The 12,305-nt window shown below is 38.9% G+C and overlaps 1 protein-coding gene across 1 annotated transcript; it reads left to right on the top strand.

The window, feature by feature from the left end:
- The first annotated feature begins 1,101 nt into the window (after positions 1-1,101).
- Positions 1,102-11,648, top strand: LOC127631740 (creatine kinase M-type-like). The gene is made up of 8 exons (XM_052110027.1): positions 1,102-1,251; positions 7,433-7,623; positions 8,585-8,794; positions 8,948-9,102; positions 9,340-9,472; positions 10,026-10,321; positions 10,607-10,796; positions 11,201-11,648. Exons 3-8 carry the CDS (start codon positions 8,605-8,607, stop codon positions 11,377-11,379), a joined length of 1,143 nt encoding a protein of 380 aa, XP_051965987.1. The 5' UTR covers positions 1,102-1,251; positions 7,433-7,623; positions 8,585-8,604; the 3' UTR covers positions 11,380-11,648.
- Positions 11,649-12,305: the final 657 nt, after the last annotated feature.

The following is a 12,305-nucleotide window of genomic DNA, read 5'->3' as shown; positions in this document are numbered from 1 at the left end:
TTGGTAAATGTATGTTCATATGTTTATCTCTGATATAAAAAGTCCATATACAGCTGAATTCAGAAATTTAAATACACCTTAGCTAAATACATTTATATTCAGTTTTTCACAAGTCCTGACATTTAATCATAGAAAACATTCCCTGTCTTAGGTCAGTTAGGATCACTACTTTATTTTAAGAATGTGAAATATCAGAATAATAGTAGAGAGTGATTTATATCAGATTGCATTTATTTAATCACATTCCCAGTGGGTCAGAGGTTTACACACACTTAGTTAGTATTTGGTAGCATTGCCTTTAAAATGTTTAACTGGCTGCAATTTTGGCCCATTCCTCCAGACAGAACTGGTGTAACGGAGTCAGGTTTGTAGACCTCCTTGCTCGCACACGCTTTTTCAGTTCTGCCCACACATTTTCTGAGGTCAGGGCTTTATAATGCCACTCCAATTCCTTGTCTTTGTTGTCATTTAAGCCATTTTGCCACAACTTTGGAGGAATGCTTGGAGTCATTGTCCATTTGAAACCAAGCTTTATCTTCCTGGCTGATGTCTTGACATGTTGCTTCAATATGTCCATATAATTTTACTTCCTCATGATGCCATCTATTTTGTGAAGTGTACCAGTCCCTCCTGCAGCAAAGCACCCCCACAACATGATGCTTCCATCCCCATGCTTCACGGTTGGGATGATGTTCTTTGGCTTGCAAGCCTCACCCTTTTGCTTCAAACATAACAATGGCCATTATGGCCTCGTTCAATTTTTGTTTCATTAGACCTGAGGACATTTCTCCAAAAAGCAAGATCTTTCTCACTTGCAAACTGTAGTCTGGCTTTTTTTATGGTGGATTTGGAGAAGTGGCTTTTTCCTTGCTGAGCAGCCTTTCAGGTTATGTCGATATAGGACTCGTTTTACTGTGGATAATAGATACTTGTCAACCTGTTTCGTCCAGCATCTTCGCAAGGGCCTTTGCTGTTGTTCTGGGATTGAATTGCACTTTTTGCACCAAACTATATTCATCTTTAGGAGACAGAGTGCGTCTCCTTCCGGAGTGGTATGATGGCTGCGTGGTGCCATGGTGTTTATACTTGCGTACTGTTGTTTGTACAGATGAATGTAATACCTTCAGGCATTTGGAAATTGCTCTCAAGGATCCACCAGACTTGTGGAGGTCCACAATTTGTTTTCTGAGGTCTTGGCTGATTTCTTTTGATTTTCCCATGATGTCAATCAAAGAGGCACTGAATTTAAAGGTAAGTTTTAAAATACATCCACAGGTACACCTCCAATTAAGTACACATCCCCTATCAGAAGCTAACTGGCTAATTGTCTAAAGGCTTGACATAATTTTCTGGAATTTTACAAGCTGCTTAAACAGTTAACTTGGTGTATTTAAACTTCTGACACACTGGAATTGTGATACAGTCAATTAAAAGGTAAACAATTGTTGGAAATGACTAGTAGATTTAGATGTCCTGAACGACTTGTAATATAGTTTGTTAATACTAAATCTGTGGTGTGGTAAACAAATTTGTTTTAATGACTTCAAACTAAGTGTATGTAAACTTCTGACTTCAACTGTACTGAATACAACATTTCACCACTGATTTATATTTCATAAATACATTTACCAAAGAGTGTAATTTTAATATATGCCATGTAAATACATGAACTATAACTGTATGTGTATATACGTGTGTGTGTGTGTGTGTGTGTTGATAATGTATCAGTATATCGCGTTTCTGTATGGGGATGATTTATTTGTTTTTTATAATATCTGATATTCAACATGTATCATGACAACAATAAAAACAATACGGATGTACATCAACAAAATTTAAGTTTAAAGCTGACTGGACGACATAACATTCATGAATGAATGAATGAATGTCCGAAAAATATAGATAAATGATAATTAAATACAAACTATTTAGAAACTGGATCTATACTCATAACTGCATCAGCCTTAATTAAACTGTTGGCTTTTATCAGATTCGCATTAATAACGAATATTTTGTCTAATTCTGGAACACAAACACCGACAATAATACTTTAAATGACGTCTCAAAGTAAGTCTCTCGACTCTCTCAGTGACAGTCGACATATCAGCTCATGTTTATTTATTTACCTGCCGAGCTGTCGGCGGCCGCCGGACGTGTCCCAATTTATTTGAGCCGATGGAAAATATACTTCCAACAAAAATATCCATTCAATAGCATCACATCTTCATTGTCATTGATATAGAGCGATATATTTATCCCAAAACAGCCAGGTACAGCCTCCGTTGCGATCATTCACCTGTTGTTGTGTCTCAGACCGCCTGAATTAACAGCTCTTACCTGATCCGGCTCACAATCTGTACTGCGCATGCGCCGTATGCCAGACAGAAACCATCTATGTCTATGATGTTCAAAATTTATGTTTAGGAAGGTACCCCGCTAGTATTGACAACATTGAACTGCATGATTGTGTCTTAAATCTTGAGCTGCCTACCTATACAGCAGTTTTGGTGCTGTTTTGTTTTTATCATAGGTGCCTCTGAGAAGCTGTAATTGTGGTTTGAGACCATTAAAGCTATTAGTTTGGGTTTTCCAAGCACAATACCTCCAGCAAATGCAAAGAAACTATCTTTGTAAATATATTACATCAGAGAGTCCAAGTCAATGTAGACAAACTCTTTATTGGAGATTAATAAGGAGGAGTCTTTCTGTGACGCCTCATTGGCATAGTTTCAATAAAGCCGCTTAGGGTGAGCGGGAGGGTGTGTGTCTGGGAGTGTAAAATAAGCAGCATTAGCCTTGGCCCCATCAGACTTGCTTAACTTGATGATTGAAAACCACACAGATCAGGGGGATGGGGATGCATCTAGAAATCGTCTTTAGCTTAACATACAGGTTTATCAAAAATCAAAGCACTTATTGGAGGGATCAAAACCAATGAGTGAATAATCAGAATTTTTTGGAAAGAGCAACAGCAAAATGGCTGATCTGGGAGGAAAAGTGAGCACTGGGATATTAAGTGGAAGGAGTGTGATAGAAATGGAGCAACTGTGGCTGCTGGACAGATATAGGAGAGTAGAGTGATTGATGGTTCAGCTGCTATATGGGTGGTTAGCAGACCCATGCCCAAGAAGGGCAACTTTACAGTGCAATGCATCTACAGTATATCTCTTCAAGTCAAAAGAATCACTAAAACATCTCTCTCTCTCTGGGTTACTTACATAACAGTTTATGTGCTATGATTGCTTTTCAAAAATGTTAATTGAATTCAAATTAAAGATAGGCCTACCTAATAAATGATTCAGTTGATCCAGATAACTGTGTAAATTCTGGATAATTTTACTGTTTTGGTGTGCCCTGTTACAAATGACACAAGAAAAAGATAAATTGTGACATTTAAGCACGTTTTTTACAACAACCAATAAACTCTCACATTAAAATTTTAAGGTGTTGGAAGTTATTGTAAAAAATATCAAATAACATCACACAATATTATTCGGTCAATATAATTGTACTTTATGCTATAACTAACTAAATTAATCTGTAAAAAAAAAAATAGATATATATACAAATGTGTGTATGTGTGTGTGTGTGTAATATATATATATATATATGTTTATATAATGTTAAATATTTAAATGTGAAAAGTACATTTTCTATCATCTTACTGGACTGATGCCATCGTTTCACTGCATCAGACAGAGGTCAGTCATTATATATGCAATGTCCCACAGCTGCTGCTTGGAGTTCTGACCACCTGGAGATGCTGAATTTTAGATCTGATTTGAGCTTCGGATAAGTTGAAACATTTATGTGACTAGAACGTATGTGACCGGCCGACTGAATGTGATGTATTCATTCATATGAGCACAAAGTGAGAAACACTGATAGTTTTTGTACTAAATTTGATTCTAAACGCCTGCTACTTCTGCAGATTGGACAGTTATACAAGTAAAAAATTATAATTCACATTGCAAATATATTTAAAAACAAAAGGCTTTTGTAATTTTTGCCACTGGGAAGAAATATGACCGTCGTCAAAGACAGTAAAAAGGCGACTTAACAAACCAATAGAATTTAACATCTCTCAGACATCGTCTCCTCGGTTGATATCATTTTTAGTTAAGAAAAAAGTTACTTTTTAAATGTTTTAATACTTAAGTACAATTTAATGTGAATACTTTTTTACTTTCACTCAAGTATGTTTTTGGCAAGATACTTGGACTTAATTGAGTTTCATTTTCACTCAATAGCCGTACTTTCACTTCTGAGTATCCCAGTATCATTTCTGAGTACATTTAACACCCCTGGTGATACAAACGGTTTTGGGTTGGATAAAAAAAAAATTCAGTTCTTAAAAAACTTTTGCAAGCTTGCATGTTCACACAAATATGTCCAGGTTGTACCACGTATAGGTCAATTCACATGTAACCATGTCAGTATGCATGCGTAAAGTGTGAGGACCCGTAAAAAAGCTTCTCTCATGATCGCACATATGAAAGCTGGGTGGAAGTGTTTTTGTGGATAAGAATGATATTTTTTGCTTTGTTTCTCACCCAAAATTATTGTATCATGTATTACAGGAAAAAATTTGACCAGAAGGGATTTTTTCAGAAAGTTAATGGAAGGTGGACAAGCTTTGGCCTCAGCAGACAGGTGTTATGGGAGAATATTGCTAAGCAAAGAGAACGCAATGACCATGACAGTGTAAAGCCCCTCCACACCACATGTGACGTGTACAGCACAGCTGTTAATGCTAGCAGTCCTATCTGTGCTTTCAAAGAGAAATTTTGTAACATGATATCTACAGTATGCTTCTACGCAAAATAATAACTACAACTTTTCTTGAACTGAGGATTGAAAACATAAACCGGTTTTGTATGGCAGTTTAGGAGAGTGTATGGCTTGACTGTATAGATGTGGGAGATATAACATATAAAAGAGATTCAGCAAAGCGTCGGTACTTAATGTGGAGCTCCGTGAATCAAATTTTCAACTAACTTACACTTAAAGAAAGAACATACCTGGCACCTTAGTGCTGAACTATGTGACTCAGTGACAAGTTATCCAGCTCTGTTCATATACACCAAGATTTACAGATCTGTACTAATACAACAGAAATCACACCACATTTGGACCTCATTCTCAAATCTTATTGCATTTTTAACAGGTTTATTCTTTTATTTGACTTGGGTAGTTGGTATGAATATGGTCACTCTAAATTCTGAGGGCAGAGGTCAATGGACAGGCAGGGGGAAGGACGGGTGCAGGGACACATAACTGAGTCAGTGCAATTCAATCTGGCAAAATGGCATAAAGAGAGAGACAACATTGCAACCTGGCACTAAACATTGTGCCTGTAGCACAAGGCAGTGGACCAACTCTTTTTTCAATGGAAGAGGTTCCCATTTCAAACATGCATACAAATGTGCACAAATTGGATCCAGAAATATTGCAATTGAAGGGAAGTTTACTCCAAATGTAATCATTTGTCATTGTCTCATGTTTTTCCCAATCCAACATGACTTTCTTTCTTCCGTGGGACACAAAAGAACAAACAGCTTCAGTCACCATTCATTGTCATTGCATGGAAAAAAGATAAAAAAAGATTGCGTGCACCATACAATCCTGAAATACAGCAGCTATAAGATGACAGACGAGCTTCATACACATTTAGTTAAATATATCTAAAGCTATTCATCCAGCATTGTCATGTAACAATGTGTAGACAGCCTATTGACATAGAAAGTACAGCAAATTGAAAATGTCTTGCAGCATATACAAAGCATATGTTATCTACCAAGGATTCAGTCATCTAAAATTGGAATGTTAGAATCAGAGGAATTGGGAAAACATTTTTCTCAGGTTCAGTTCAATCTTATCCAGTCATAGATAAAAAGTTTGTAGTCTGATTCCTTTAGAATACAGCAGTTATTAATGGAACAGGATCCACTTTATTTTCACACAGAGCATAATTGTTGGATTCTAATTGTGATAAATTCAACTGTATTCCAAAATGTTATTATTATGTAAGTAATAGGATTTGCACACCTGTTCATTAAAAAAAGTGTTTTGTAAAAAAACATGCATGTAAACATTGCGTTTTTTTAATCACTGTATTGTCGGAAAAAACAGAAAACATGCAATAATTATCTTGAACTAGAATTTTGTTTCATTAAACATTTTGAATGTACTTGGTTACAACATCTGATAGGATGAATTTAAAATTATGATTTCAAGTCAATTTGATGTAATTTATTTAAGCAACATTTTCGAAAGGGGGCTCCGGGTTGATCGGTCGCTTGGGGCATCAGAAATCGTAAACCTGCACCTGGTCCCCTTTACAGTCTGATGCAGTGCTGCTGTGTTATGGCTAATTTTGGAGCAGTTGCTTTTTTCCTTTCCCCTTTTGACCCCTCTCTTCTTCTCAATCGTTTCTACTGCAACCCAAAGGCTCCAGCACACCACAGAGACTGAATGTTTTTCAGTCTCATACACACTTATCAATATCTCATATAAAGGAATGCGAATTATGTTTTTTTTTGTTCAGCAGGGCAGATCACTACAGTAACCACAAGAATGGGCAACGGCTCAAGTGGGATCATTTTGGTTTGGCAAACTGGCAAGGCGGAGATAATGTTAAACTAATTTAGTCACATTGGCTAGATAGGCAGGGTGCAATAGTGAAACTGGACCTGAGTTTTAATAAAGAGTAAGGGGAGGGTTGACTTTTTAACTCTTCCGACTGCCTGTACTGTACACACACACATATATACTTCCACACACCTGTTCCTTCACTGATGTTATAGTTTCCTCTACAGTGCTCTGGAACATTCTGCCCACCTGTCATGTGATCAGTCAGTCATGTACTCTTGATGCTTTTCCCAGGGATGGAACCATCTCATTCAGGATATGGGGAGAACATGTTACATCAGATATAGCACAGGCTGTATTGTTTTATAGTATAGTTTTGTAATGCATAATATACAGTAATTTAGTAGAGTAAGTAGTGTATACTATAGTATAGAAATGCACTGTACTGTACTTTACTATACTTTGATTTATTTTAACTCATACATACATTGGCAAATCAAAACACAATGTTCAAGCTGCTCATAGGCACAAGGCAAAGGTGTTCAAGGTTCATTTTATCGGCCAAGTGGGCTTTTGTTTAAATTGTAATCATGTTTGAGAATTTTCTTCAGAGCAGCAAAGATGATTGTGTTTGGCCAACAAAATAGAACTGAAAAATCCTTTACTAATTTAATTTATTACAATGTGAAGATTAGACTTCCTTGTGCTTCTGCAGTGCCTTTGTGGAGTTTATGACATAACACTCATGTCTGTCTGAACATGGGAGGACAGGCCACTGTGAAGGGGTTGGGACAGCTGTTGCCCCATCTCGGGTGTTGTGATGTATGTTCTTTCCTTTTAGAACCTAAAACCCCTATCAAGAAGCGCAGTTCTCCAATGGGGCTCAAGCAGGCATGAACTGAGCAACCAATGGGCAGCAAGCGTCACAGTATATAAACCAAAGTCTAACATTTTGAAAGGCTGGGCAACCCCTACATTGGCTTTGGTGAACAGCATCTGATCCCAAGGACTGTTACCTTTTCTCCTGTGCAGGTAAATGTGTCAGCAATTTGAAAAGGGTGGGAATAAGGGGTATTTGATGAAACATGAAAAACTTCGCAAACATGACTACTTTAATTCTCAAGACTTTCAGTGTGGTTGGTCCAACGTTTTCCCCATACAAATGAATAAAATCTAATTGGCATTAACGACTGGATCACTCATGCACAATATATCTGGATATTTCTCTTGCTCTGTAGTTTCTTGCCTCAGTTTATTTTTGGAGCAAGGCTATTTTGCTCATGCTAGGCCTGTAAAGATCTTGTCCTTGCCTAGCAAGGTTTAAACAAACATGCATTGGTGAGCTAATAAAATAGCATTCTGGAAAAGGGTTGTGGTCTATGGGAGGAATGAGTTGTGTGTTTGTGGGACACCTGTTGTGAGGGTACTGCTACTTTGGCGAAAGATCATAAAACCTGGAGAAATGTATAGATGATGTATTCAGTGACTATAGTCTATTTATAATTTATATCTCAAATGGTGTGATCTTTTTGTGCAAACCATCTGCAAAAGCTTTGAATATGTGTACAAATGGATTTCAGTAATTACTTACTTTAAGCATTAAATATTTCTACTAAAGTTTTTTAAATTCTGCACAAGCCAGTTAACACAGTCATAATTCCCATTATGGGGTGAGTGCGCATGTCTGATGCACATAAGTATGCAAGCCATACAACCACCACTCCATGTAGAAATATGAAGCAGGGGGTAGACATAGCCACATATTTTGATACTAAGAAACTGTGGTTTGCTTTAGACACAACATATACTATATTCCTTGTCTGCAACTGTTGGCATCTTATTGTGGAAACTAGCTTCACTTATTCTTTTAATAACCTTTCCGAAACTAGCTCTTCCTAATTCTCAATGTCAATGCAAGAATTCCATTTATGCAGAGTTATATTTTGGTACTTTTTCAACTTTAGTCAACTTGCTTTCCTTCGTCTTTTGGCAGATCATCGGAAAAGTGCAATCATGACTAAGAACTGCCATAACGATTACAAGATGAAGTTCCCTCTGGAGGAGGAGTTCCCTGACCTCTCTCAGCACAACAACCACATGGCCAAGGTGCTGAGTAAGGACATTTACAATAAACTCAGGAGCAAATCCACCCCCAGCGGATTCACCCTGGATGACTGCATCCAGACTGGTGTGGACAACCCTGGTGAGGACAAGAGTATACATGGCAAACATTTGGTCTGAGCAAAATACAATGAAAACATTCCATCACTATTTATGACAGTTTAGCATACATTTTGATTGTTTTACATGGAACAGTAAAGATATATAAAGCATCTCTCTTTAATCCTGACCTCAGGCCACCCCTTCATCATGACCGTCGGCTGTGTGGCTGGTGATGAAGAGTCCTACGAGGTCTTCAAGGAGTTGTTCGACCCCATAATTTCTGACCGTCATGGTGGCTACAAGCCCACTGACAAGCATGCAACTGATCTGAACTTCGAGAACCTGAAGGTATGCAAAAATGTGTTGATGAACACAACTCTGCTGAAAAAAATCCCTAAGATAGTCAAAGACTGTTAAACTGCCAAGCACCAATTTAGTTAGGAGTCCTGCTTGAAGCCAAAGAAGTTCCCTGATAAATCAAACAGTTTAAACCAGTTTAAACTGTTTGATTTAGCATGAAACTTCTTTTCTTTAGTAGAAAGCAAAACTTTTAATAACCCATGTTTTACCTTTCCCTTTGCACAGGGTGGGGATGACCTTGACCCCAACTACGTGCTGAGCAGCCGTGTGCGTACTGGCCGCAGCATCAAGGGATTCACACTGCCTCCCCACAACAGTCGTGGTGAGCGTAGGGCTGTGGAGAAGCTTTCCATTGAGGGTAAGCCTTCAGTTTCTTCATCTCAAGCAACTCCATTAAACATTGTTCTCTTATGAGAAGGGCTATTGTCAGGGGGTGACCAGGAACATTGTCCCAGGCCCTGATATGAAGTGGGCTCAATAAGGCCTTCTATGGCAGTGTTTCCCAGCCATGTTACAGAAGGTGGATGTCCGAAATGTAGGAATTTCTGGGGAAAAGTCATTCATATTAAAGAGTAAAGCGAATATAAATTACTCTTTCCCTTCCCAACAATAGACATTTTGGATGTCTCTCCAATCATGCACACCTGATTAATTTCATCAGCATGTTAGTAGATACCTGAATTAAGTGTGTCAGAAAAGGAACACATGTTTACTGATGACTAATGGCATGTTTAAGGAACAGGGCTGGGAAACACTCACACAAACATTCTAATTATGCCTTGGAGAGAAGGAGCCCACCTCAAAAATTGTGCTGGGCCCCTTGAATTTCAGCAGCAGTCCGAAAGCCCACATTTCCACAAAGCAACGCCTGATTTCACTAAGGTTTGTATTGTTCCTCCATATTCTTGCAGCTCTAAACAGTCTGGATGGTGAGTTCAAGGGCAAGTACTACCCTCTCAAGGACATGACTGACAAGGAGCAGGAGCAGCTCATTGCTGACCATTTCCTCTTTGACAAACCTGTTTCCCCACTGCTGTTGGCTGCTGGTATGGCCCGTGACTGGCCTGACGCAAGAGGTATCTGGCACAACGTCAACAAGACTTTCCTCGTCTGGGTGAATGAGGAGGATCACCTGCGTGTCATCTCCATGCAGAAGGGCGGCAACATGAAGGAGGTCTTCAAGAGGTTCTGTGTTGGTCTGCAGAAAGTAAGTCCTCATTAACCAGCGTTTTCCAAGCAGTGTTCCTAGAGGCTCCTCAACAATACACATTTTGAATGTCTCTATTATCTGACACACCCATTTAAGGTCATGGAGTCTCAACTGGCAAGTTGACATGTTGAATCAAGAGTATTTTATTGTTGTAGATCCTCAAGTAACAAGGTTTGGAAATACTGCCTTATACAAACTGTTCGAGTAGAGACTTGTAAACTTCTGGCTAGGCTTATGTGTTAAGCAACCAAAGACCTTAATCATTTGGGTTTTATGTTACAGATTGAGGATGTCTTCAAGAAGCACAACCACGGTTTCATGTGGAATGAGCATCTCGGTTTTGTTCTTACCTGCCCCTCTAACTTGGGTACCGGCCTGCGTGGTGGTGTGCACGTCAAGCTCCCCAAACTTAGCACACATGCAAAATTTGAGGAGATCCTGACCAGACTGCGTCTTCAGAAGCGTGGCACAGGTAGGCTTGAAATCATGCCCAAGCTGAACAACAAAGTGATTTCTTTTTAACAAGTTTGGTCCGTGAGACCCACCAACACTGCATGTTTTAGATGTCTCCCTTATTTGACACACCCAGTTCTGCTCATAGACCCTCTACTAACAAGCAGAGTTGAGGTCAGGTGTGTTAGATAAGGGTGCCATCCAAAATGTGAAGTGTTGGGGGTCATCCAAGACCAAGGTTTGGAATCACTAAACTAGACAACCTTGGTTGAACTGGAAGATCATAAACGAGCCTGGCCAGGCTGGTAGACCAGCATAAGGCTGCTAAGACCAGCTTGTTTTGGCTATTTTTTTTTTTTTTTTGAGGAAGCGAATACATTGTGATGATCTGTCTGAGACACTTGTCATACCTGCTTTATCCAGGTGGTGTTGACACTGCCTCCGTCGGTGGGGTGTTTGACATCTCCAACGCTGATCGTCTGGGCTCCTCCGAGGTGCAGCAGGTACAGCTGGTGGTTGATGGTGTGAAGCTCATGGTTGAAATGGAAAAGAAACTGGAGAAGGGAGAGTCCATCGATGCCATGATCCCTGCCCAGAAGTAAATTGGCTTCTTTTTTGTATTTTTCTTCCTTCATACAATCATGCCATCTGTCAAGCACACTTGCTAGACTTTTCCAAGAGACACTCCACCCTGCTCCCTTTTTCCTCCTTCCTTTCTTTCCTGTTGTCTTCTTTTTCCTGTCCTTTTACTTCTTAACTTCTTGTTCTATCTGTACCATCCTGGGATCAAATGACCACATGGCTGGAATATCTGGCTATGTTATATTCACCTAATTTTTTTTTTTTTTTTGGTTGTACAAAGTTAATAAATGGCCCCAAGTAACAATCACCCTGTGTTTTAACTTCTTATATACTCAGGCACACAAACAAACACTAAGGCAAGAAAATCCAAACCTACTCACACCTGCGAACATCTAGTTTAGAGTGGCTAAATGGAAAAAATAGTCATCATCTAACTACCCTTCACTTTTATACTGTAAAGTCATATATATATATATATATCACACACACACACACACACACACGCACCGATCAGCCACAACATGAAGCTCCTGACTGTATCGGCATGATTTTATGCACTTCACTGCTGCCACACAATTGGCTGATTAGAAGATCACATGGATAATTGTTGGTATCAGATGGGCTGATTTGAGTATTTCTGTAACTGCTGATCTCCTGGGATTTTAACACACAACAGTCTCTAGCATTTACTCCGAATGGTCCCAAAAAAAAAAAACAAAAGACTGGTTCCAACTGACAAAGTCTACAGTAACTCAGATAACCGCTCTGTACAATTGTGGTAAGAAAAATAGCTAGAATGATATTCTGAGATGCGGGTTAGGGCTGTTTTGGCGGCAAGAAGCAGACCTACATGATATTAGGCAGGTGGTTTTAATGTTGTGGCTGATCAGTGTATCATTTCCATAAGCAATTATCTTGGTTTTTAATTAAATGCGGAGATCCATTA

Source organism: Xyrauchen texanus, chromosome 38, assembly GCF_025860055.1.
Source record: "Xyrauchen texanus isolate HMW12.3.18 chromosome 38, RBS_HiC_50CHRs, whole genome shotgun sequence".
Taxonomy (NCBI): domain Eukaryota; kingdom Metazoa; phylum Chordata; class Actinopteri; order Cypriniformes; family Catostomidae; genus Xyrauchen; species Xyrauchen texanus.
This window is presented reverse-complemented; position numbering and strand designations above follow the sequence as displayed.

Excerpts from the sequence above, each read along its gene's own strand:
- LOC127631740 (XM_052110027.1), top strand. The coding sequence starts at position 8,605 with ATGACTAAGAACTGCCATAACGATTACAAGATGAAGTTCCCTCTGGAG. Across the intron at positions 9,103-9,339 it reads TGAACTTCGAGAACCTGAAG|GGTGGGGATGACCTTGACCC; the intron begins GTATGCAAAAAT and ends CCCTTTGCACAG. Across the intron at positions 10,797-11,200 it reads TCTTCAGAAGCGTGGCACAG|GTGGTGTTGACACTGCCTCC; the intron begins GTAGGCTTGAAA and ends TGCTTTATCCAG.